The 27,605-nt window shown below is 41.4% G+C and overlaps 2 protein-coding genes across 4 annotated transcripts in view; one reads left to right on the top strand and one right to left on the bottom strand.

The window, feature by feature from the left end:
* Positions 1-542: 542 nt before the first annotated feature.
* On the top strand, positions 543-2,468 carry LOC146622777 (adenosine receptor A1). The gene is made up of 2 exons (XM_085366070.1): positions 543-910; positions 1,619-2,468. Exons 1-2 carry the CDS (start codon positions 543-545, stop codon positions 2,466-2,468), a joined length of 1,218 nt encoding a protein of 405 aa, XP_085222196.1.
* A 2,885-nt stretch (positions 2,469-5,353) lies between these two features.
* The window catches only part of cadm4 (cell adhesion molecule 4), a 168,864-nt gene continuing 146,612 nt past the window's right edge, over positions 5,354-27,605 (bottom strand). For 2 of the 3 annotated variants that reach the window (XM_085365396.1, XM_085365397.1), the window contains exons 6-9: positions 25,508-25,680; positions 13,843-13,959; positions 8,113-8,241; positions 5,354-6,913 (exon numbers count right to left, since the gene is read on the bottom strand). In XM_085365396.1, the coding sequence (XP_085221522.1) occupies positions 6,804-6,913; positions 8,113-8,241; positions 13,843-13,959; positions 25,508-25,680 (529 nt within the window). In that variant the 3' untranslated portion in view covers positions 5,354-6,803. The remainder of the gene's footprint in view (positions 6,914-8,112; positions 8,242-13,842; positions 13,960-25,507; positions 25,681-27,605) is intronic. The other variant, XM_085365395.1, reaches the window with a different exon arrangement.

Here is a 27,605-nt window from a genome sequence, read left to right as displayed (position 1 = left end):
ATGGAGAAGTTCTGTCAAGTCTGGTCTGGTCTGACCTTTTCACTCTCCAGACACGTTTACAGCTCTCCAATACCTATCAAAATATCTACTCCCTTTCTGCCTGCTTCTCTGCCCCTAGCACAAATTTGCATCACATTCTAAATCCTTCTACAACTGTACTTTTCTCCCTCTGCTGAGTGTTTTTTGTATTCTGACCCACAATCCACTGCTTAACCTTACAATTTCCTCCATCCGTTGTCACTCCTTTCTCATTTATTTTCCCTCTATTCTTTGTCTTTCTCTGTGTGTTTGACCATCGCTTTTACAATTCAAGTCAAAGCGATGCTCCAGGAGCCGTCTTGGCTCCAATAACCACATGGGAACACAGGGCAGAGGTGACAGGTAGAGTAGGAGGTTTTATTTGCATAGAAAGCATCAATATGTATTTTCTTGAATTTATGTTTGCCCACATCATTATCATCAGTGTTTTGTTTTGTTTTGTTTTCAAAATTGTAAAAACACAAATTTTTGTTTCTTTGTCTTCTTAAAACTTGTCCTCAGACATGGAGTTCACGTGGCTGTATTCCCTATGCCAGTGCATGTTATCTTTATCTATAATTGTGGTGAGCGTGCGGCTTTGCATGGCAGTCACCAGCAAGGGCACGATGGCTGATGTCCAAGACGGATCCCAGATTGCCAGGCCCCAGCCTGGGAGTGTTTCATGCTGTCTTCGACTGTGTCTGGGTTGCGTCGGAGCCATAGGAGGTGCAGCAGGACTCCCTCTGAACGTGTTACTCAACCTGCGAAGCTCCCAGTGTTTGTACACCTGCATAACCCTTGTGTGTTGCCCTATGATGGTCAGGCAGTTTACAATGTTCCTGTTGGTACTGCTTACCCTGGACACCCACCTATACCATCGTTTGGCAGACAGGTGAGCGTAACAGTTTGATCAGTAGAGGAAAAAGGACACAAGTTTTCAATTTCAGTTTCAAAGTTTAAGCAGACACACACACACACACACACACACACACGCACACACACACACAACAAAAAATACACAAAAGCAGACATTTCTTATATAAGACTCATTTTCAAAGTAAAATAAAACTTCAAAAATGAAAAGAGTGGTTTAATACATTTTTGTATATGTGTGGGAAAGGGTGAATATGTGGGTGGCAAGAGTCAACCAAGATTTGTAAGCATGCTTTTAGCAAAAATGAGAGAAAGAAATCAATATAAGTGCAAAAGGGGGAAAAAAAAGTCAAGGCACACCTTTGTATGTAGTAAAACAACCTGTTTGTTCAGTGCTCATAAAGATGTTCTTATTGCGAACTGCTTGTGATGCGATGTGAGTGATGGTGAGTAAATATCAATTGGCTCCAAGGCTCTTAGATGTTTGATTGACAGTGACCCACAAATTCGGACTTGAATGGAAAATCAGAAATTCATTTTAGACTGAAAATACTTTCTTCAAAGATGTACGGCGTGCCATTTTGTATTTTTGGAGTTGGTGGTAGACAGGAGTCAGTTAGGAACAATCATCTTGGTGATGTCCTAATTTCTTATCAAGTACTATTGAGTCTCAGTATTAACTCCACGCTAATATGTTGTTGTTGTTTTTCATGTCTTTGGATGCCAGATACTCCACAGTGGTCACTCGTCAGCGAACTCTGGGTGTAGTTCTGTTGTGCTGGGTGGCCTCTGTTCTCTCCTCCTTTGCTCAGTTCATCGGCACAGATGTCCTCAACGCCAGCACGAGCAGTACGGACCCAGGCACAGTGGGTCTTGAGTTGGATGGTAACTGGACAACTTCTTCACCCCATCTTACCTCTTCCCCACCCCCTAAGTATGACGTCAAAGTCATTGGGAAGTACCTTCCATACGGAGGCTTCTTGTCAAAATTTTATGTGGAGGACATGAGCAACTTTACCTATGCTGAGATTCACAGCAGCCACTGGACACTCTGTGCTCCTGACACTATTCTCAGTCCCCAATTCTTGGTCTATGTTCACGGGATGACGGCATTTATCCTCCCCTTGCTTTGGCTCCTGGCCATTTACATTGACCTGCTATGCATGAAGCAGAGGAAGACTCCTTTTAGTCATGCAGATCCCCCAAAACATGACTCCTGCTTGGCCCGCTCCCTGGCCCTCTCCCTCTCCCTTTTAGTTCTGCTGTGCCTGCCACTCCACATTATCCACGCTCTCCTGCTTTTTACCCCGAGTACTTATGTTCCTCACTGGGTTCGTATATTTGCCTTGTTCCTCTTCCAGCTCTACAGTCTTGTGCCCCAGATCCTTTTCACTCCTCCTAGGAAACACATGGGGGGAGAACAGGCATCATTCCCTCTAACTGTTACCAACCTTCCACCTGCAGTAGCCCAGTCCAGAGGGAAATCTGTACGTATAGCACTGTGTGAGGCGATGCAGGCAGCTCCATGGTCTTCAGCCAAACACTCCCTTAAAGCCAAAGTGTGCCCAGAGGTCTAAATTCTTGGAAGATCTGGGCTATTGTTCACAGCAGATAGAGCAACATTCCCTCCATGTTTCGTGTGCGTAAAAAATAGTTAGTATTGGAAACAAATGACCTGTGGACTGAAGAAATGTGGCATATTTCTGTTTGTTGCTGGCTTTTAAGCAATCTGCAACCTTGTATACACACATAATGCATAACTAGCAAATGATCAGGCCAGTTAATTATCAGGTCCCACACCAAATGTCAGTGAGAAAATTAAGTCTCTAGGTGATAACTACTATCCTGATCACAGATGTCTGTTTTCTTTGACTGCTCTTCCTATGGGTCTTATTCTAAGCCTGCTTTAAATCTCTACTAAGCCAACCACCAGTAATGTAGATATATGAGTGACAGCATTTAATTAAACCTTCAGTAGTGGTCTAGAGAGAAGGTGGGATTGTAAGGAAAACATAATTAACCTGGTTATGACACAATTTTCATGGCTGCTTTGATTAAACTTGTAAATACAATACGATTCTCTCTTGTAATAAAAAGGTCCTTATTCACACTAATTGGATTGTTCATCTTGAAGCATGTTAGTATTAAGAAATCAGTGATGGAGAAAACAGTAGCAATCCATCTCCCTCTGCATAGGACATATGTATGACAGTGAACATGCCATTTACATTAGGGTGACCAACTGTCCTCTTTTTTGCACTTGTTGACTTGTAAAAACCTATATGACATTTTTTATTTCACCATTCATTATTGAAGTTCTTCTTGGCTGGGCCAAGTGTTCTCTTTTTTGGAAATCAAAATATGGTCACCCTAATTTACATTTCCCCCCTGTTTCTCATGATCATAGACCTGCTCTGTCTCTCCAGCTTTCTATAGACCTTGTGCCTATTTTTTATTCATTTTCTCACTTTTCAAATCCTTCAGCACTTTCAGTTTTATCTTAATGTATTCAGAAAATACACAGACTGGTATGCTTCATGTCATTGCAAAAAAAAAAAAAAAAACCTTTCCCTGGAACACATTATTGACAAAGAAATGTAGTAAAGTCTGGGGTAAAAAAATATCACTCAGTAAAGAATTAAATTTCTCCAGCTTCCCTGGCACAGGTGCATATTCAATTGTTTTGCCTGCTTGGAAGCTCCCTACTTCCTGATTATACGCAGCTTGGCAGTAAAATAAAATTACTTTTTTTCCTTTTGAACTGAAGTCAAATATTAGCTGCAAATTGTAAAAATGAAATATGACTCTCACAAATGGGAAATTCTCTGATGTGAACCCGTTCCAGGGGATTAATTTGTGAAACCAACGTCAGAGAAAAGCTATATGAGTTATTCATACTTTTTCCTGTCATATTATTAGCCATATTTTGGTACATTCACTGCGTGCCATAAATAGAAGTGGATTAAGAACTGATGGCTTGTTACTTTCCACTTTTTCGATTTTTATGTTTTTCGATTTGATAATCACCCTCCACGATCACAGTGGTGGTCGTATTGCTTTCAGAAATACCATATGAATTGTGTTATAAGTATGTCCAGCCTAGTTTCCCAGAAAGCCTACCCAGCCAACAGTCAATGCTGTGAATTTCCGTGTGATTATGAGGACTCTATAGGGGAACACAAACACAACTGTGAACTAAAAAGTTTACTTTTTGTAGAGTTTTATTTTTTCTTTCTCCCCTCTGTGAGGACGAGCAGAAATATCAGCATCAAACAACCAACAAAGACAACCAGACTGAGTGCTGTGTATCCCACAGGAAAACAAACAGATGAAACCTTTGTTTGAAGGACACACACTTCTGTTTTTTAAGACATAAAAAAGGGGCAATATTCTCAGTTTTATTACTCATCGACCACAGTGAGTTTGATAGCAAGCGCTTCCAGTGGTACTGTTGCGTCATCATAAACTCAAGATATGTCTAGTTTCGACTGAATTGTTTGCTGGCCAGAGTGTCAACTCATGCTGGTAGCGCCTGGCAAGTCCATTACTTTGATTGCCGTTTGACAATCTGTCTTTATGACAGGCGACCAAGGAGCTTTGCCATCGATAGAAGAAAACACATCGATCTATCACCCTGCGACCTCCAGCAGCTTTCAAATCTAGCCCTGCACACAGATGGACATGTTGAGTGCTTCCCGACAGAATCGGGTATTGATTGCGTGAAAGTTAATGGCAGAGTCATATTTTTCTGCGTGCGTCTGAATCAACCCTCCTGTCACCTTTTCTTGCCTGCTATCTGCTCTCATGATTCATTAGCACTGCCACACAAGCATCTGTTTTGTTTATTCTGAAAGAGCTGCCAGTTTTAACCGGCTCCGCTGCCTTCATCTTTATCTTCCCACCTATAACGCCACTATTCCCCATTGATCTAATCATATGCTACATCTCCTGTTCTGCATTCACAGGATTTCAAAATCAGTACCAGCTAATTATGCAGTAAACACCCTTCGCCCCCAGCCTCTCCCAAAAAGAAAAAAAAAAAACAGTCTGATACCCGAAGTTATTTTTGGATTCTTTTTTTATTTTGTCGTGCTTTGTATCTTTCCCCTATAAAGAAATAGTTAGCTATATATCAACAATGACACATGGACGGTAAAATCAACAAGAGTGAAAGATAGGAGAAGAGACAACTAGGCACAGGAGACAAAGAGAGAGAAAGACTGGGAAAGAGAGGAAAGATAAGAGGAAAAGAGTGAAAAATGACAGCAATTTCTCTACAGTAGAACCAAAACAAACCATGGGAAGTGTACATTTCTTTAACATTTACAAGTATAATAATAACAACGGCAATAATAATAACAGTAACAACAATCATAATTGTTCAAATAATAATAATAATTAATAGAAAATCAATAAGACCTCTGGTTTCTCATAAAGACAAATGTTTTTTTTTTTATTCTTTTCTTCATTTTCTTTAAAGATCACTGGACAGTAGTTTGTTCGGCTTTGCACCTCTATAGGCTAGTATTCTGTGTTAGTATAGTTGCTCATAATGCGTTTCAGTAGTAAACTGTTTTCTTATTTCTTAAAAGTTTAATTTAATTTATGTCGAAGTTCTTTTTTATACAAACAAGGAATTCAGAGATATGTATACTGTCAACGTGTTTTACTGTACGTATGAATGTGTGCATGTATCTGCATATGTGTTTGAGCATTCAGGGAAAAAAGCCTTCTATTTTACTCTCTCGTTCAGTCCTTTCACTCTGATTCTTCTTGGCCCTCTTATTAAGAGTTTTAAACCTTTTTATCCTCTTAATGACATTCTAAAATAATTATACTTTTCTTTAATGCCTTAGCAAGTCATATTCCTTTCTTCTTTCTCAGGAACGCAGCCCAATACTAATCCTTTCATTATTAGGAGCCAACAAAGAAGAAGTGATAGAGGGAGAGACATACAGAGACAACGAGAGATATACGAGTAAGGGGAGAGGATTGTAACAGGTGAACGCAAAGCAAATTAAAAGAGGACCACATTTCCTCCACTGTCGCAGTGAGAGGGGAAAAATAACACTAAAAGATGCTTCTTTTTTTTTTCTTTTTACAAATTGGCAGGCCACCCAACAAGGATAGCAAAACAGGACAGTTAGTTTGTTCATAAAGTATGGATACTTCCTGGGACTCAGTTTAGTTTTGTTAGGGAATTATATATTAGCTAAGCTGTGTAGCCAAGATGGTTTGGCAATTAAAAAAAAAAAAATCCATTTTCAAGCATCAAGCACTCAGAAGCTCCTGGTCAACTCTCTCTCTCTCCCCTTTGTCCTCTCTCCCTTCTCACACAGTGCTCCCACTGTCTCCGTCAGTTAAAAAATTGAGCTTTGTGAAATGGATTCTTCTATTCTCCAGGCGGGGATTTATAGCAGTCATCTGCCTCTAATTCCCTTTCCACTTTGGCGGCTGCACAGGCAGAGTGCCGGTTTTCTTTGTGCTCCCCGTTTCCCTCTCAATCAAAATAATTATGGCATCATTTCGCTTTTGTCTACATTCACCTAACTCTGTGGCCTCACCCTCTCTCCCTTTCTCACTCCCTATATTTTCCCCAGTTTCTCCAGCTTACAGTATATGGCACAGTCGTTAATGGCTGGTGGGTCTAGAGGCTCTCTTTTCTCAGTCTGTCTCCTAGTTTATGTCTGTTTACAGGATGTATATGGAGTGGACTGGAACAGGATGGATTGGCTGTGTGCGGTATCTGTATACAGTCGTTTTCAGAAGGCTGCCTCTTATGGCGCATTGTATTTTGTGTTTGTGTGTGTGTGCGTGCGTGTGTGTGTATACTGTATATAAGGTGGGACACAAGGACAGGAAGGGGGAAAGGGTATGAGGTCAGAAGAAAAGGGAATAGGGAAGGAGAAGGGCTACAGTAGGTACTCCTTCTTGCCCTGGCTGGCGTCGTTCCCATTGAGGAAGGCCTCTTGCACTTCACCATGTTCATCCAACCCACTGGCCTCATGGGTAAGATAGGAACCTGAGTGAACAGAAAGAGAGCAGGGGACAGAGAGAGAGAGGACAAGAGGGAGATTGTAGGGGGAAGGTTAGGCGGCAAAGCGTCATGATCATTGTAGTGCCATGCAGCAAAATCAAACCAGTCAGTGCTAATATTACTCCGTAGCATACCTTTGACTGATTAATTCATTAGTTAACTGATTGTTAGGTCAATACCAGGCAAGAATTGGCTCTCGTGTACGGTATGAGCCTACCAGCAGAAATCAGAGTTGGCGAATGGATGCGTGAATAGAAGAGTCACAAGGAGAGGAGGTAATAGAGGGAGGATAATAGAAGATAATAGAGAATAAAAGACAGGGAGGGAAGAGAGATTGGCAGAAAAGGGTGGAGGGAAAGTTAGGTGCAAGAGAACAATGGCACGTTTGCGTCACTCAGAAAACCCATTAAACTCATTTTACCACCCCTCAGGTCTGTATGATTAATGAATCTGTGTAGTACAACTTGTAGAGAGCAAGAACCACTCAAGTCATCTTCATGCTGGAGTGTCCCTTCACTCCACGGGTGACTGACATCCTTATTCGTTGCACCACAGAGGTTGACTGGCATGTTGACAGTCACAAGGGACCAAGACAAAGCCCTAATACCCTGTCTCAACACTGATTGGTTGTAATGGTCCTGTCTTCATGCTGATTGGCGGTCAAGCCATACTGACTGTTGACTGACGGTGTGTCTAGCCATAGGGTAAGTTACCCTGGTCGCAGCCTGCTGCACTATTCCTAGATCATTTCTTGGCAGCTTTAGTGCATAGTACGTGGCTGCCAACAGAGGGCACTTAAAAAGATAGGGAACGCGGCGACTCTGCTTTAATAGATGAGCCTTGATACACTAACATGTAGTCATAAAACACTGGGGACCACACCTACATTTCCCACCCAACCTTTTCTCTTCCAAGGTTGTTTATCACAGACAGTGCCTGGCTGGAGAGGAGCATCCTGTCCTGCATGCTTTCTGCTGACAATTTTACACAGAGTTTCACAGACTCTGAGTGTAACTAGAATCCAATAATATTTTCACAGCGCGTTAAGTCAGAAAGTTGAGAAATGAGAAAACATGCCTGTGGAAATTTGATAAAATACCCCGATTCCCAAAAATGTGAGGTATGCTTGTGAGAGTAACTTTTGTGTCACCTGATATGTGAATTTGAGTGTGTCTGTGGATTACCTTTCTGTCGGACAGAGCACCAGATGGTGACAATGAGGACACAGATGACAGTGAAAACCAGCAGCGCCAGAACACCACCTATCACTGCATAGGGTACTGCACTGTGAGTCTCCACCACTGCACCAGGATCTGAGGAAGAGCAAGAAAGACAAATAGTGTGTGTGGGTAGACTGCATAAAGGGAAATGTTGAGAAAAAGGAAAAGAAAAGTGCTGGCAAAGAAACTGAGGGGAAAAAAAGAGAGAAATGGATCAAAAATGAAAGCAGGCGAGATAAAAGAGAAAGAAAGGCAGCACATTCCATCAGCTTGGAAGAGGGAGCAAGACACGAGAAAAGCGAAGTCGATATCTTCAGCCGAACTTGCATTATCACCTTTCATAACCCCCCCACTCACTCCACAGAATGCCAGACAGTCAAAATGAGTGAGAAAAGGGTGAAGAAATGAGGAGACTGAATAAAGGAATAAGTAGCCTATGTCAGCCACTGCAAAACCACTCCATTCAGGAACCTGTCAAGAGTACAATGCATTTTGAATGAGGGAAACTGTGTTTACACCTCAAGCAGTGCAGTCGTCAGAAATGAAACCAAACATTTCACCGCAAAATGAGTTAAGTGAGCTCAAAACCTGGAAAAAGACAAATTATGTGAAAATTTGCAGTATAAAGTTGCAGTTGTGGTAAGAAATAATGACGGCTAAAATGAGAAATGATGAAAGAAGTGCATGTTAGTATTGAAAAGATTTGTCATTTGATATCTGATCGGTCAATCAATCAAACAGTCAAATGACAGAAAATGAAAATAGAAGAATTTGTTAAGTCACACACACTCTCTCTCTCTCTCTCACACACACACACACGATTAGTGCTCTGAGATGTCATGCTCCCCTTTAAGCATCCATCCATCCATCCCATCCATTCGCTTCCGCTTATCCTTTTCAGGGTCGCGGGGGGCACTGGAGCCTATCCCAGCTGTCATAGGGCGAGAGGCGGGGTACACCCTGGACAGGTCGCCAGTCTGTCGCAAGGCTAACACACAGGGACAAACAACCATTCGCACTCACATTCATTTGCACATTCACACCTAGTGACAATTTGGGTTATCCAATTAACCTATCCCCACAAGCTGCATGTCTTTGGACGGTGGGAGGAAGCCGGAGTACCCGGAGGGAACCCACGCAGACACGGGGAGAACATGCAAACTCCACACAGAAAGACCCCGGCCTGATGTTGGAATTGAACTCAGGACCTTCTTGCTGTGCGGCAACAGTGCTAACCACCGTGCCACCGTGCTGCCCTTTAAGCAGTTTGTCAAAATTAAGATTACTCAAAAGTCAAAAGCTTTATTGTTAGTTGCACCTGTTGCAGATCATTTAGCTAAACCCAAAGGAAATGATTGTGTTTATGTGTGTCTTTATACAATTTCAGTAGTACATCCTGGCAAAACAACAACAAAAAAAGACACTCAGGTATTTACATGCACAGATGCAGAGATAGAGAGAATTAAGATAATTGGAATCAGCCTTGTTTCTCCTGAATTTACAGGACAGCTCTAATTATCCACCAGAGACCTAACTTTAAATGTGTGCTTCTTGCAAGGATGTGAATTGTTCTTCACTGGATGGAGAAAAGGCCCCCTGACTCCCACATTGGCACAAAGAAACATTTTTTAGTTTTGAGCACTAATGAACCTATGTGCTGTTGCATTTTTACAGAACATAATAAAGCAAAATAAGCTAGGAGTGTGTTAGGTTTTGTATTGTTGATTGTCATTTATGCTTAGAAATATTTAACCATATATGCTTAGAGGTGTATAATCAATTGTGTAGTGATAGGATGTGTGATCTTTAGCAGGCTGCAAAGGCTTGGTGTGCATTGGAATGCACACCTACATCCTGGGAGCATGGGAAGAGGTCGTACCTTGTTTTATTGTTTTATGGTAGGATAAACGTGGCTATATCTGTTTTAGGCTAAGTGCCTTTTGTTTAGATGAACTGTTGGACTTCCAGACCAGCAGGTTTAGGGAAGTCATTAATGGGGTCACACTCTGACCCCCCCCCACACACACACACACACACAGGCAAGGTACTTTTTGTTTGTATGTAGATGTCATATGTTAAGGAACCTATGCATATTCATGTCAAAGTTAATAACCACTTACTCTTTCATTTTTCCATTTTTAGTACATACATTAATACACCCAACACTTTGTTAGGTACACCTTGCTAGTACTTGGTTGAATTGGTTTTCTTTAAGAACTGTCTTTAATTCTTATGGCATAGATTCAACTGGGTGCTAAAAACGTTCCATAGATATTTTGGGTTATGATCTATTGGATTAAGATCCCGTGACTGGGCAGGCCGTTTGAGTACAGTGGACTTAGGGAGATGATTTGAGCTTTGTGACATGGTATGGTGTACTGCTGGATGCATCAGAAACATCAGAAGGTGGTGACACAGTGGTCATAAAGGGATGGAGTTGGTCAGCAACAATACTCAGATAGGCTTTGGTGTTTAAACATGTTCATTTGGTACTACTGGGCCCAAGTTGTTTTAAAGAAATATTCCACACTCCATTAAACCACTACACCAGGAGACTGAGCCACTGATACGAGACAGGTTGGATCCATGCTTACACCACATTCTGTCGCAGCAGAAATCGAGACTCATCAGACATGCCAAATTGTAGCTGGTAGGAATTACACCCAGTGGGAACCACTTCTTCTGCTTTAGCCCATCTGCTTAAAGGTTGTATGTGTTGTGCATTCAGAGACGCTCTTCTGCACACCTTCGTTGTAACAGGTAGTTATTTGGGTTACTATTGAGTTCCTGTCCTCTTGATGCACTCTGGCCATTCTCCTTTGACCTCTGGCACCAATAAGGCATTTTCTCAGAAAGATATTTTCTCTTTTTTGGATGATTCTCTGTGAACCCTAGAGATGATTGTGTGTGAAAATCCCAGTCGGTGGTTTCTGAAATACTCAGACCAGCCTATTTGGCACCACCAACCATGATCAAAGTCACTCAAATCACCTTTCTTCTCCATTTTCATGCTCTCTTTCATTCAGCAGGTTGTCTAGATCATGTCTAGAATGCCTAAATTAATTGTGCTACTGCTGTGTGATTGTCTGATTAGATGCTAAAACAAGGAGTTGGACAGGTGTACCTAACAAAATCACCAGTGAATGTATGGATTTATGTCTATGATGAATATCCTCTCATGGGTATACTCTATTTAGTGGTATAAGACTTTTTTAGTTCATAAATATGTACTTGTGTCATATTACCACAACATACCATTACACCATCCACTGGACTCCAAATGCAACTTCTTTTAATCCTGCTGATGCTTTTAGTGGCATATTGCAAATGAATCACAGAAATAGTTTTTGTCTGCTCTTTGACATGGTATTACTAGCATGTATAAAATATAACTCATAAGTGTTGCAGATGAAGCCCATGCATCTCTGTCTTGCTTTGTCTGTGTTGTCTCGTTCTTTGTTGTTGTGAAAAAATTAATAAAACATATGTCTTTGAGTCTGGACTTGTGTCTGAGTTGCGGGCGATAACAAAAGCCTTTTGATGGGCTGAGTCAGTGTAAGAGCTGGTAAAGCCAATAGAATGCAAGGACACAGAGTTATTGATGCAGCTCTTGAACCTTGATAGAGCGGAATTAAAACATGAATCATTAATACAGTGCTAACAGATAGATATCAGCAGAAGAAGAGAGACTTGTGGGAGAGGTGAAAGAAAAGAAGAGAAAGGAGAAAACTGAGGATCAATGACTTAAAAAAAATCCTTTCTCTACATGCATCTCTTGGACAAATGTCTTACTGAGCAACTTGCATCACTTTTCTGGTTTTGTGGATGACAAAAGACTTGCATCTATATTTATTACTTAAATGAATATTAGTTATTTGAGGACACACAGTGAGAATAAGGAATATTTCTTAGGAGCCAAAGAAAAGCAAAACAAAAGAAAAAACAGGTATACTCAAGAGATCTGTCTTTATCTCCAAAAATATGTTGTTAATCCTCAGTGGCCCAAAGCACCACAGGAAATGACTGACTAAAAAAAATAGTTGTTTCCCTAAGGAGTCCTTATGATACACCACATTGAATAAACATCCACAAAACTGTCCAAATAGAAACTTTCTTAAGACCCTTTATGACATCTCCACACATGCCCAGCAGGTGAACAACCTCTACCTGTCACGGATAGTGACAGAGGCAACAGCAGAACAAGAAGAATGCTCCTGTTCTCTTTGCTTCATCTTTCCTTTTAAAAAAAAACAGAGAGCAGACAGAGAGGAGCTGAAGGTGTGGAAAGCAGGACGAAAACAGTGAGCATGTGCTTTTGTGAGTGAATGAGATAATTAGATTCTGTAGACGAAAAAAGATACGGCGTACTGAATGAGAGTGTGCAGTTATAAATATGCACACAGCAACCATGCTTATAGCTGCAGCGTAACACTCATCTGAGCAAATATGATTACAAACACCTGGATCCCTGATCTTTTCTACTTTCATGCTCTCCTTCTCTCTTTTGATGTACATTTGTGAGTCTGTGTGTGTATAAGCAGATAAAGGTTTGTGTAGCACCTTCTGATCCTGCCATAGGCTAACATTAGTCAGCTTAAAACTAGGTGTGTTGCTAACTGTTAATGCAGATTCATTAACGGTAAAAAAAACAGCACCATGGAATCCTGCTTAGGCCACACACACACACACACACACACACACACACACACACACACACACACACACACACACACACACACACACACGTGTAAAAATGCTGACTGGGCAATGAGCGCGTGTCGGGGGGAGCATCAAAGAGCTAGTGATGAGAGAAGAGAGAATAGATGGTTGCGCATGGTGCATACCCAAGCGTCTGCAGGCGGGTCGCTCATGTGGATGCAGGGCAAAGGAAGGTTGCAGCAGTACAGTGTGTGCGACTGCATGTGTGAGTGGAGGGAGGTGGAGTATAGGTAGGGCGGTGGAGGACACCATTGGAGAGAAGGAAATGACAGGGCGAGAGATGCAGCGACTATGACCTGCAAGAGCTGGGTCACAAGAACGACTAGGGAGAAACCCAAGAGAGATTAGGCACTCTGTCTTCTATCTACATTTGTGAATACATTTTATATATATTTATAATGTGTGTGTGTGTGTGTGTATATATATATATATATATTTTTTTTTTTTTTTTTTTTTTTTTTTGGCAGTTTAGCTTAAATTATGGGACAAAAAGAATGGTAACCCGTAACTGTGAAAAGTCTTCAGTGTAATCCATGTAGCACTGCATCACAGTGCTATGGGAAATGTGGAGGGACAATGAATAGGGCTGAAATCCTGCAATTAAATGACAATCCACTTGAACACCTTAGTAATGGCCACAATGAAAGAGATAGAATGTATAGAAAGCATGAGGCTTTCAGTGGCAACAACAAGTACTGCTACTTTGATGTGGACAACTGCTCAAAGGGATTATAGTCTACTAATTATACTGTTCTTTGGCTCCATGTTTAAAAATACAAAAAATTTTCTGTAGTAAATCCATAATAAATTTTAAAAGGTAAGCTAGAAAAAAAAAACCCCTAAACTTAAGTATAGTCATTTTGGAGAAAAGAATTAGGCTAACCCAGATGTGATCTCTTCCTTGCAGGTCATAGTTATCTGTTTTCCCATTGGGGTGCAGCAAAGCCAGAAAAGAAAGATATGCATGTGTGTTACCTTCTGGATCCAGGGCCAAGGTGGGTGGTAGGAGGGTTGGGGTGGTAGAATGGGAGGTGATTGGTGGGGTGGTAGGAGTAGGAGTGGAAGGGACCATGGTAGTGACAGACACATTATCTACAGGCAGACAGGGAATGGGATAAACACAGACATACAAATACAACACAGAGGGACATTTTAAAAGGTGTTTTGTAGTAAAGTTAGTACTGGATGTAAAACATGACACATGCTTCTTTCGTTTCTGTGGCTGCAGTTGTTTCAAACACTAAAATATCAACATTAGTAATCATTTTCCCCCAAAATGTATGCAGATTTCAAGAAGAAATATATTCTGACCCATGAAAAGTGATAAACAAACACATTACCAATGTTCTTTGGCAGGTTATATACCAGCTAAGGAGGTTAAAGATGCTCACGATGTGAAAAACATGCTTTAAAGTGGCAGCTGATGAGAATTACACCTGGCAGACTGGCATTCATCTGTGAAGCAATTGGAATATATAGGAACACATTCTCTATCACTGACACATTTTCTATGGTACAATGGCAGGAGAGACAGAGACATTGTCTGTGACAGATGCATTCCCAATAGAACAGTGCCATGCAGGGACTGTCTCATTCAATGCTGAACAATAGCTTGGATCTTGACACATTCTCCAAATCAATGGCTAAGACACAATGGTAGGTAGAGAGGTAGAAAAAGACAAGTTCAGTGCTGTTAAAGATAAAAATAATGGCTGACAAGAACTAAAAGGGAGATGGTGGCGTGAGTGTGTGTGCATCAGCACTTTCAGAATGAATAATACGCCACTTCATCAGACAATTTATATAAAACTGCAACATGCAAGGAAGTCTATGTGCTCAGTGTAGGGCACACACACACACACACACACACACACACACACACACACACACACACACACTGAAGTTATTTTGTAATAGAGGAAAATGCACTTGTGCATGAAAACATGCATACTCAGTGTACATGTCCTTATACACAAATGCCTAATTGCACACACACATGCACACACGCTGCCCTTTCTGTTCAGGAGTAATTTATTGGTAAGTATTCCTCTGTCTCTTCTCTCTTTCTCCCACCGGCCCTGAGATCATCAATCTCTTTTTGCACTCCTCTTATGTCAGCACAATACCTCCCCCACTACTGCCTTTTTTCCCTTTCTTCAAGACTAGCCTTGGTGTTCTCTTGTGTTCGTGACTTACATGATGCATAATGTATTTTGTGCAAAAGATAAAGAGTTATCTGCGGGAAAAATAAAGTAAAATGGAGAGTGGAACAAATCGAATTTGATAGAAAATAGAATTTACTTAAATCTCTCTTTAGTGTATGAGTTGCTGTATGTTATATGCTTTTGTATGTGTGTGTGTGGATGCATGTAGATTTCATTTGAGCCTAAGAGCGGAAGATTAATTGCTGAGGTCACTGCACCAATTAACTGGTCGCTGATTAATTTCTTTTGACTATCATGAAAAAATAAATGTTCCCCGCTCACTATTTTAAACTTTTTTCTTATTTTTTTCAGTCTCACTCATCTTTTCTTCTTTCTTTATCAACAAAACTCTTTTTTTCCCTCACCCTCGCTCCCCAACCCATTTTGTCCACTTCTCCACTTCCCTTCATTTGGCTGCCTCAGCTGGCTCTCTGGTTTCATTCCTCTGTGACTGCGTTCCCTCACTGCCTCTCTTCAACTTAATTAAGGAGAATGCCATACAGCTGTCGTTCTCTTGGCCGATAGCGTCCTTTTTTCCCCACATCATATTGTTATTCATTAACACTATACGCCTGCCAATCAGGCACACAGCCCATGTTATTTCGAGGGATGGATGAGGCGGCACTGGCGATAATGACGTTTCTCCTCGTATCTCATTCTCACAGTAGTGCGCCTGAGGATACGGTACCACCATTTTGGATGAGCCCTGTTATTCTTTCATGTTCAGTGTTCTTTATTTTAAGGGCTTAGCCCAAAGCACTGCTTGTCTAGCCAGTTATCTTTTAGCGCACTGAGTGCTTAGACATTGGTCAAAGGTCCACTACTGTGACCATAAAGGTCGACACTGATTACCTGAAAACTCATAGAAAATTTACTTGGATGTCAGGTGCATTGTCACAAGTGAAAGAAAATAGCACTGAAGCTTTTCTTTTTTAAAACTAAAACGACTCGGCTTTATCTCAGTCTAGCTTCTTCGGCCCCCTGCCTCTAACCTTTTTACACTTTCCTTCTCATTCTATTTTTTTTGAAAGTCTCTCTTCATTAAGTGGAGGTCTGTTTTTTTTTTCATTCCAATTACCCTGACGGCTCATTACAACAGTCGAGGAGACAGACTAATCCCTGGTCACCTAATATCCTTCTCTATCTCACCGTGTACCCACCCTTTCATCTTTTTGTCCCTTGCTTTGCTTTCCATGCAACTTTCTGTAAATCAGTTTCCAGTTTGCATTCTTCCCACTGTTCGCTTCTTTCTGTATTTCACAGAAACGAGCACCCTCACATGCATACACGTGCATGCACATGTGTTAAGTATATGAAAACTATAATACTTATTTCCCCAAGATGGAGAGAGACATTTCTCTCTCTCTCTCCATCTTGCACACTCTCTCATGCAATTCAATTCTAATAGGTTTTATTGGCTTGGCGATTCATCTGAGTGCAGCAACTAAGTTCAATTACATAAGGAAGCCCTTTGGGCTTTCACCAGACAATCAACAACATTCTCCTCCCCGTCACAGGCACTCGCATGCTCATGCATCTTTGCGCATACACATAAAAAAAAAAAAAATCCAATTTCTACTTAACAATGGTGGCACAGAGATGAAACACCCAACAGAGGCCACATCCTTTTAGGATTTTACAGATACTCGCTCCGAGACTGTGTGTTTGTGTGCGTGTGCCTTTGCTTTCTCATTCTTTCGAAATTTCTCACATTTACATCAATAGTGGCCTCCTGAATGCTGCAGAAAGTTAATTTCCTTCCCTCCCCATCTCCAGCTGCCTCCCTCTTCCCGCTCCTCCACAACCACCCACACATGCAGGGCCTTGGAGTGGGGGTATGTCACCAGGGTGCAGAGGAGGCTACCCCCCCCCCCTGTCCCCTTCTGGCTGCCTCTGCCTCAATTTTATCCCACAACTTAGACATTCACATTATTCACACTCTCATTACACATACATATAGGATCTTGGGGGTGGGCACAATCACGGAGTCCAAATTACCATCAGGGTGTATACCTCACCCCTGACGTCGTTGCCCACCTCTCAATTTTAAATACACTTAGTCATTGAGGGCTAGCAGGAGGGACTATGCGCTTACCTGCTGCTCCTTGGCAGGTAGCTCCATGCCCTCCTGGGTTTTAATTGCACCTTAGAACACATATGCATCAACACTACAATGAGCGGGTGGAGGGAGGTTTGGAGTCTTCTCCCACCCCCATTCTCTGCGGCCTGCTGGAGCGGGAGGGCTAGTAGGAGGAGTTGGCCGTCCGACTGCGGTCTGGGGTGTGGGGCCTCCCTGCTGCTGCGGAGTCGGGGTGGTCTGCCTCTCCCCACCGCAGGGAAAAGGGTAACACCACCTGGGTCTGGGTGCAATTCCCCCCTCCAGGGGCAAGGGTACCTAGACCCGGTTTGTAGAGTACGCTTGGGGAGTGTGATTGTGTGTACAGCGTCTCTTTATGTCTGTCTCCACGTTGGTTGAGTGTGGAGTGAGTGCATATGAGAGCATGAGGGTGGGAATGGATGTTTGTGTCTGTGTGTGCCTGTATGTCTGTGTCTATATGTCAGGTTGGGTATCAGACGCCACCTCTCTGGGGACACCTCAGGCCCTCCAAGGTTTGGAGGCCTATCTCCACCCACCACCACTTCCCCTGCCGGTGGCGGACTCCCTCAGGTGTCGGTGTGTTGGTGGTTCTTTGTGTCTGGGGGTGGGCGTCCGGGTACACACCGGCTCACTCCTTGGCGGCCGCTTGTCGGGGCCTGGGGCCTGGGGCTCGCTCGGGCCCCTTTGGAGGTGGGGTGCCCCCGGCCTCTCGGCCTGGGGCTCGGTCACTCAGGCGCAGCTGGGGGCCGGCGGAGCTCACGGGCGCGTCACTGCAACTCCCCCTGACTTCTGCTCCGCGGCTGCTGGGCGAGCCCTCATCTGGGACTCTCCTCAGCTCTTACTGGAATAGTGGCGCGGCTGCCCCTCTGTTGGTCTTCCATGGTCTCTTGTGCTCTGGGGGCCTCTGGATGTCTGGAGTTTTGATCTCCTCCATACCCGCTTCACACCCTGGAGGACGGGGCTGTGGCCCCCCCACACTCCCTAGCAGATCATTACATGGAGAAACCTTTGGAATGCAAGCATGCTGATCCACACAGGTATGCACACATGGGTATTCACAGACGCGGACTAAAGCTTTCTTGGCTGCTGCCTCAAAGCACACTGTGCGCTGTCTATCTTGCGTGCTGCACAATATCGTTTATTATTTAGTAAATATTGATATCTATGACTAGCTAGTTTATTGTGATGGTGCTTTGTTTTCTCTATTATTATGTTGCTCTTTGTTGTTTGCTGTCTCCTCTGTTTGTTTTTTTTGTTTGTTTTTTTTTTTTCTCCATACAGGTGACCCAGGAGTTCTTTTTTTTTTTCTCTCTCTTCCCCCCCCTTCTCACCGTCTCTTCTCCCCTTTGGTTTTCTTTCTTTCTCTCCCCCTCTTTCTCTCATTCATTCCCCCTGTCCTATTTATTAAAAAAAAAAAAAGAAAAAAAAAGAAAGTTAATTTCATTGTTTTAATTTGTTCACACACCTACATGCACAGCAACAGGAAATATCTCACTCTCTCTAAATCAAGGCTTCTTAAAGTGTGTCAATTAAGGAAATCAGCATGAATTAAGAGCCATAACAGAAAAATGCAGACATCACACACGGGTAGTTAACGTTTTAATGTGTCTGTTTAGAGGATAGTGGTTTATGTTGGTGATTAATTTCTTCATTTAATTTCAGTAAATCGTTTTTGTGCTGGTTTCTAGCTTTCAAACCAGCACCCTCTGTCCTATTAGGAAGACAGAAACGTGTTTGTGTGTTATGAACACTAGAATAAAAGAGTTAAAAGCACCCACAAGCAACATTAGCTCTAATACTTGAAATACTCAGTTTGTCTTGGGTAAGGTGCTTCCTTGATCACTGTGGACTCACATGAACTGTGATTTAGTACATCTGTGCTCACACCTATTTTGGGTAATATCTATATAAGGTCAGAGATGAAGACCATGTGTGAAAATAGCCATAAACTGTGGAGGAATGAATGTGCAGCCCATATAATGCTACCTAGCCCTCTGATTGGTCCCCGGGCACTCTGAGAAACCTCGCTCTTAAATCATAAACATGCATGTATACAGGAATAAAAATTCAATAACACACACAGAGTAATATGCGGTAGGAATGTGTGACTCGTCCAATAAAGCTCAGCTTCAATGCATCATGTCTTTGCACAACCAAGGCCCTTGGAGAGTTTCCCACCTCTCACTCACGATTCTCCTTGGCTAGCATTAAACCTGCCTCTCTTTGTAAAGTGACAGCACTTAAAGCACCTGCGACAAATCTGAAGCCCCTTTTGCCTGAGTTTGAGCTCAGGCTGCAGACCCTGATGGCAGGTAATTCTCGCAGAGGGACGGTTGACACAAAATGAGACATAGAGATGAACAAGTTTCTTTGCACCTGTAACAGAATGGTTTCATTTCTGCTGACTCATACCTTATAACACACATCTTCCATCATCCCCTCTTTGCCTGCACTTCCTCCTCCAGTGCACCCAGGGATTCCCTGTGGGAAGGCTGGGAGCCAGCTAAACTGACATTTCGTGTATTTGACAAGCCGTGGTACTGAATGTTAACCTGCATTCAACCTCCATCGTCCTTCATCTCCCCCTATTCATTTCTCCATCACACCCCCCTACCCCCGTTCCCCCAATCCAACTTCTCACTACTTTACACCCAGTTTGCTCCGTGTCGCCTTCTCAGAGAGCAAGGCCTTCTTCGGTAAAGAGACTGAACTGCAGCTGAACCTAGAATAAGGGGCAGACCGGTGGCCAAGTGAGAAATAGTGATGGTGTTTGAAGAGCAGGGACAGGAAAAGGAAGTGGACAGGAGGTGCTAAAAAGGTGAGAACAGTTGAAAGCACAAGGAAAAAATGACATTGAGGAACAGAATACAGCAAGTTATAATGGGAAAAGGTGAATAACAAGAGTGTTTCAAACAGAAAAAAGAAAATAACCTCAGAGAGATTGAAAAGGTAAAGCATGCGACTACATCAATACACCAGTAAAACTGCATTTCTTTTGATCTGCATAATGCTTTGGGAAGAAGTGAAGATCCTCGCTACAAAATAAGTTAATCATTATTTGAATGAAAGAAACAGATGATGACACCTACTTAAACAATGTGGGTGCTGGAATGAAAGAAAGCACATGCTGTGTAAAATGTTGGAGTTATGATTCATCTTGTGTTTTATAGCATTAAATCCCATCATTTTTATTATTGATTGGCGACTTTCATTTAGTTTTCAGAAGCTAGCATGTCACCAGCACTATGTTAAATCATCCTTGGTGGTTTATTTACATCAATTGTCGCGCTGACCTAGTAGGTGTGGCTGTTATTCCTCTTTTCCTCCTCCTGCCCTCTACCTGTTCGGTGCTGCTGCTTACCCATGGCCGCTGATTAGACCTTGGGTGCAATCAACAACTAAGCACGGCCTGGTGTGCGCCGCCCTGCCAGGTGAGCCACATTAGAGCAATCAAGGGTGGGCGTGCCGAGTAAACCTTTAAATGCATGCAGCAGTCATTTGACCCGGGTGCAACATACTGAGAGGACGGCAAACAAAGCACTTTTCCACTGTGAGGAAGACTTTGAACAAGACAGGCTATCGGTAAGCTCTTGAGTTCACATTTTGCTTTTGCAGATGTATCTGGGACTATGGAAGCTCAGTTGTGCAAATGTTTTACGCTTAGGGAAATAGTTGCTGCATTTAAGTTTAATTATATTGACAAAAATGAATGTTTAAGTTTGAATAAATTGTTTGTGCCGTTAGTGTTCCCACATATTTATGTTAATTAATATTAAAAATAGTTACCCCAAATCCTTGGGTGGATTGTAAAACTAGTGAATAAATGTTTGGTTTTGATTTAAAGAAAATTCTTTGTAAAGAAAATCCTTAGTTAAAGTCTATTAAAATGTTTGTGAACTCTAAAATGTATACTTTAAAATACAATTGTTTATAAAAAAGTGTTAAATGCAAAGAAGACACATTGTGTATATTTATTTAAGAACCACAGTTAACCACATGGTAAATGGCTTTACTGAAGTGTATTTTGTTATTTCATCTGTCTTCTGTGTAATTTATCTGAATGGTTAATGAAATGTTCTTTATTTTTGTGTTGAAAGGTTTTTTTACCTGCTGCTACCTACCAGCTATCAAACTAGTTGGTCTAAATAAAGTTGAGTGAAATTCAAAGTCTGGTCTTTTTCAAGTGTGGACACCTCACAGTCAGAGGAACACTTGACATCAATACAAATGTATAGTAAAGCGTGCATTTAAGTTCTGCGGCATTTACAAAGACACACATATTACCGAAAACATTAGAGCTTGAATTCAATGGATACGTTTGACATTTCTCAAGAAATAATTTTCACCATATTAGCTGGATTATTAGTTGTGACATTCGGGAAAATCAAGTGCGACTTTCAGTTGCCTACAGATTAATATGATGGTTGCATCAACAACTCTGAGCTCTTTGAGATAAGGTTTAAAACAATCTGCCCAGTGGGTGACTACCTTTTTTTTTTTTTTTTTTGAAGTACAGCAACCTACCACTGATACGGGGCACACCGAGAGGACTTAAGAAGCTGATTGCTGAAAATCTATGGTGCAGCACAAAGGAGCTGAAGCTAGGCTTATGTTGTTTATGAGAATTTCCTGTCTTTTATGGATTTTTATTGAGGCCAGATTCCTTGATCTGAAAGTATCATTTTATTCACAAAACGAAAGGATAAGAAAAAAGAGCGATATGTCAAATTAACAAGCAGCACAGAGCAACGACATTAAAGAAGATAAATGATGAAATTTGAGGAAAAAATGCCACAGAGGAAAATAAATGGAGACGACTGCTAAGGAAATGGTGAAGTGGAAAAAGACAATTTTCTACAGTGGTGGCAACACACATCAAAGCTCGACATGTCTAACCTTTTTGAATAGAGAAACAGAGAATGAAAGAATAAGTGCGAGAGAAAGGAGAGCTGGTGGTGATGTCATCTTTCATCTTGCCAGTGTTGCCACCCGTGATGTCTGTGGAAAGCTGCCATTACGTGTGTCATCTGATTATTGTACAAAAGTGCACTCGGTGTGGAAAAGAAAGCGATGGCTAGTGCAACAGTGAGAAAGATAGACGAGGGTGCGCTAACTAAAAGCAACCTAAGAATGTTACATAAGATATGTCTCAGCTCCCTTCATTCTTCCCACTGCTTCTGATCTTCAAACCAGGTGCTAGAATGACATGACAGGAGCTGCCAGTAGGGGAGTGGGGGGTTAGATCAAAAGGGCAAACCTACTGAGTGACAGTGGTGTGCACGTAATTAGGTCAAACCACAAATGCATTGGATATGAATCCATATAAGCCGCTAATGACGAGCTTGCTTTACAATTCAGCCCTACTGCTGCTGTCTTGTTAAAATTTCACAAATCTTGTTTTGTCCTTATTTGATTGCAAGTTTTACAGAGTTCTTACTCTCTTGGATCACACAACTTTAAACATTCTTTTCAAATGTACTTCTAAGCCAGAGAGAAAGTTTAGCCAATTTGTCATATTTCCTGAAAAGAAGTGGTGCGAGATATTCATGTGATGTTGCAAGCGGCATCGCTAGCATCGCCTTTTATTAATAAGGGATAACTGCTGTGTTCATTTCCACAGTTGTGATTGAACTCTGCTAGCAACATTTACACATGTAAAAAAAATATGCTTATTTATTTTGAGCCTTGGTGAAGCTGTTTTAATTCCTCTTCGCCACCCTCCCTTCAAGTCACCCTTTCATTTGATCAGCTGCCCCTCACAAACAGAGGTAGGAAAGTGATGTGCTTACGCTCAGAGCTGTGGTTACAAATGACCCTAATAAGGATATCAGCTCTCACTGATATGATACAGAGCCACAAGTAGCTGAAACCAAACATTTAGAGCAATCTGATGCCTGAGGTTTCAGCTCAAAGGGATTAATTGGACTTATGCTTACCTCATTATCTGGAAATTTGGCCGTGCTGAACATCTAACAGTGTAATGTGATATATGTATGTGTATATATATATATATATATACATACACACATACATACACACACACACACGCACAGTCCTTATTACTGAAAATAAGGACTAGCATAGCAAGTAAGTGGATTAGTAACAAATATGTTTTTTATAAATTACTTTTCAGAGACAGAGTTACAAAGTGCTGTAAAACAAAATAGAATTACATAAAAACTAGAAATAATCACAAAAAATAACAGAAGTTTTAAATATAGTAAAGAGCAACAAAAACACAGAATAAAACAGAAGAAACAAAAGCTGATAATTAAAGCAGGCATTATCAATAAGATCGAATAAAACAGAAACGCTACATAAACAAATAAGTCTTTAGCTGATTTTTTAAAAGAGTTCCAGTTTAAAAAAAATATAACATCTTAATTTCATGGTTTTAGTATGTAGTATGTAGGCTTATCAAAGTCAAAGTCTCTTCATTTGTCTCACTTGGGAGACATTTGCTTTGGACACAGGGGTCACATCGCACTCCACAGTCTTCAATCTTGTGTGCAATAGCTAAGAAACTCTGAACCTGCAATCACAGAATGCTAACAGCGCTAACTGGTAAGTGAGCTGTGTTGAGTTTAAAATCAGAGTTTGGGTTTAAAATCTGTGAAAAGAGACGTTTTCACACTGATTCTTATATATACAGCATGTTTTAAGTGCAACATAGATTCTCCCTTTTTTTCATATGTGCAAGTTCTTAAGCCACGCCTTACTAACATCATACATGAAGCCCTGCTGTAAAGTTACAGCAACCCAGGTGCCGCATCGCTTTGTCGCTCGAATGTGCATATATTCAGTTGGTATGAATAAATGTATAAATGTTTGTATACTTGATTCTAATGTACTGTTAAGTCTGTTTTACACTGATGAAACTGCAGCTACCAGAACACAGAAAACACATCAATAGAATGAATTCCACTTTGATCTGTCGATAAACCAAAGCAATTTCCACATCTCCATTATTAGGCTGTGGAATGGTAACCTTTAATATTTTATTGCATCCAGTTTATATTTTCTTGAGCTCTAAAGCGTGGCTGTCACGTTAGAAACAGACAGCAACATTGAAAGCACACGTGGCGATAAAATAATTAACTTGCTCTTTGTTTTTTCACTCTGCGCACTTAATTCCAAGCTTATTAATTTTTCTGCAGTATTAATCTCTTGTTTTATTTGTGACAGTGTTGCGATTGACTGTTAGATTTTTTTTATATTGTTTATAGATTTATATCACGGTTTTATCATCATCACCTTATAATATCTCAACTGGAGTAGGAGGCATTCTCAAAGATCACGTTGTGTGGAAGTGGACTCTTGTGACGCGTGAAATGCCCATCGCGCTGTTGTGATACCAGCTCCAACTGCGATTTGGGGTTTTGTTAAGCCAGCCTGGCTTTGTTGAACTTCCTAGTAGTATACATCTCAGCAGTGTGTTAGAGAAGCAGCTGAGATAAACAATCTGGATCTTCTCCATTTAGTGCTTAAAACAAAGTCTAAAATCTACTGGGGGCCATTGTAAGACTATAGACGGGTATTGTGAGCTTGCTTACTAGAACAGGTTACTACATACACTTTGGGAATGTAGCACCAGTGAATTTATTTGCAGATCGTGATAACAAAGCCATTTTACCAGCATCTTCCTCCCCTCTAAAACCTCTGTTCATGCAACAAGAAAAGAATTCCAACAGGTTTTTCACTGCACACTGTGTTTCAACTTCTGTCCTTGTCTTGTCCGTGTCATTACGCACTGTGAAATTCATTAGTTGTCAAAATATCTTGTATCTTTAGCTATTGCACTTGAAGATAAGTTATTTTGAATTCCTTGAGGAGAAGATTGGGTCACAGTGGAGATAATAAGCTGCTTCTTTACAAGCGATAGCCAGAATAATAATGTTGGTGACTAGTATCTGTGCATGCTAGTCTCCTCGTGGAATCAATAGCACTGTGAAATCAATTGCACAGCAGGCTTAGTAAAGGTTTCCTGATGTGTCCGAATCAAAAAAACAAATAAAGCTGAAAGAAAAATGAGACAAGCATCATGCTGTAGTGGGTTTGTTACCCACTGACAGTATAGCCAGACTCCAAATACTCAGGGAAGATAAAAGAATCAATACAATTTAAAAGACTTCTCTAAAATATTATCAAAGAATAAGAAAAGAAATAAGAAGCTTAACAAAGCAACCACTGAACATAAAATTATTCAGGACCGTTAACTACAGCCTCAGGTACTAAAACTTAAGGGACATAAAAAGAACCACTGGAGCAAACTTTGCAAGCACTTGTCTTAAAACTAAGAAAATGGACAGCAAATTCACTGTTAGTGATCTTTACTCACCATATACCAACAGCGTGTAATGATCAGCAGCACGACCATAGTCGTTCTGGGCCTGGCACAGGTATGTCCCGTTGTGTGATTGGCTAAGACGGGAAATCTGAAGAGTAGTGCCAGAAATCTCTGCCCTCTCAGGTAAGGTGTCATTAATCTTGGACCACTGAGTGTTTCTGGGCCTGTAAGAAATATGAAACCTTCAATCAGTTATCAAAAGTCAACCGCGATAGCAATGGTAGGAGATGACCCAGGGCTAACATATATAAAGAAAACAGAATTGGACCAAGCACTGAGCCCCGGGGGACCCACATGAGTGGTCCTGTTGAGGACATGCAGTTCTGAAGTGCTAGTTAGATACGTTTGATGAGAACCATTTGAGAGCCGTGCTACAGGTACCACCCAGTTCCATAATCTGTCAGTAAAATGACATAATCAGTGCTGTCAAAGACTGTTGATAGTTTAAGGAGAGGGCGGAACCCTGATTCCTTAGCATCTTCACATATATGGACATTTAAGAGTCACCAATTAACCTGACATACATGTCTCTGGCCCAGGAAACTGGACTGCCCAAAGGAAATTCATACATGTACTACAAATGCCCTAATTGACCAGAATGCTGGAATCTTCTAACTTAAATATTATAGGTTTTAGCTTTAGATGTCTAATTTTTGCAGTTTGTTATTATACCTACAACAAGCAGTGGTATTTGCTATCATGATTGGAGTTTGGTGGAGACCTGAGTGCTAAAGTGAAGCTCTCAATCTACCCTCACCTATGGCCACAAGCTCTGTATTGTGACCAAAAGCATGATATTGCAGATATGTGTGGAAGAAATGAGCTTCCATTGAATGAGGTTTGGGTTCTGCCTTAGAGATGTCATGAGGAGGTTAGTCATTTGAGGGGGGCTGAGGGTAGACCTCTCTCCTCCACATTGAAAGGAACCAGCTGAGGTGGTTCAGTGATCTTACTAGGATGCCTCCTGGGGCCTCCTAGGTGGGGTGTTTCAAGACCCTAGGGTAGACCCAGGACACTCTAGCCTGTGAATGCCCCTGTGTTTCCCCTGATGAACTGGACGAGGTGGCTGGGGAGAACGAGACCTCGGCTTGTCTACTTGCTGTCCCCGTGACATACACGTTTTGAGTAGCTGCATGTCTTTTATCAGTTCAGAAACGTTCTACCTGCATTCCCTGATCATTGCTCTGCATCTCTGCTGGTATGTGGTTTCAAAATGACAAAGCAAGCTGTATTGTTTGAAAAAAGAGATGTCTTGTGGAAAAAAGATATCTCAAGATAAGCTTACATGCAGTAATCACACACTTTAGTTCATGTTTTCTGAAGAGACGACTAACCCTTAGGTTTTACCTTGATAGTAGAAGAACGAGGTAAAAGACTGGCCTTAGTTAGCTGTTAGTGGCCACTGTATCTCTAACATGTAACTTGTTGTTTGTCCAAATAAAAATAACTTTATTGTATAATTACTTTATGCTTCTATGCTTGTCAAATAAAGAAGACAGGATATAAGGCTGCTCAAGATTTAGATCAGCTCAGAGGCACTTTTGACAGAAATGGTAGTTAGTTAATAAGTAATGTAATTTATAACTTCTTTAATAATCATTGTAGTCATGCTGTTATTAAATTCACGGGATAAAAATATGGGTTATTGAATCAAATATTTCCAAGGACATTGCTTAACACTGTCAGCAAGTACCTCGCATAACAATGCAATGGATACAATACGGATAGTCTGAAAGATATTTAATAAAGCCTGAAGAGCTAAATCATTTTAGAAGCAAAGGAAGTCAGTATCAGATTGACTTTGGCACTACCAGAAGTGGTGGCATGATAAAAAAAAGAGGTGAAGACGGAGGGTAAAGAAGCCCATAGGGTGAGGTTGACAAGAGAATGAAAGAAGGGTCTTGGAGGAGAAATCGTGGCAAGCGAGGGATGCATCCCGATAAATAATCATGAGATATGTGGTTAGAGGGCAGCGAGTGCTTGAAAGAACTGGGTAAGAGTGACAAGGGGGCAGATGACAGAGTAAAGGGTTGTCAGGTGTTAAGAGTAGGAAAGAAAACAAGAAGAATGTATTACAGGTAGAGTGAGG

The sequence above is a fragment of the Diplotaxodon limnothrissa genome, linkage group LG11 (genome assembly GCF_057381915.1).
Source record: "Diplotaxodon limnothrissa isolate DT_005_m linkage group LG11, D_limnothrissa_male_GT1.1, whole genome shotgun sequence".
Classification (NCBI taxonomy): domain Eukaryota; kingdom Metazoa; phylum Chordata; class Actinopteri; order Cichliformes; family Cichlidae; genus Diplotaxodon; species Diplotaxodon limnothrissa.
The sequence above is the reverse complement of the archived record's forward strand: the minus strand, read 5'-3'. Positions and strand labels throughout refer to the sequence as shown.

Coding starts and splice junctions, on each gene's coding strand:
- LOC146622777 (XM_085366070.1), top strand. CDS start 543: ATGGAGTTCACGTGGCTGTATTCCCTATGCCAGTGCATGTTATCTTTA. Junction 911..1,618: donor TACCATCGTTTGGCAGACAG/GTGAGCGTAACA, acceptor TTTGGATGCCAG/ATACTCCACAGTGGTCACTC.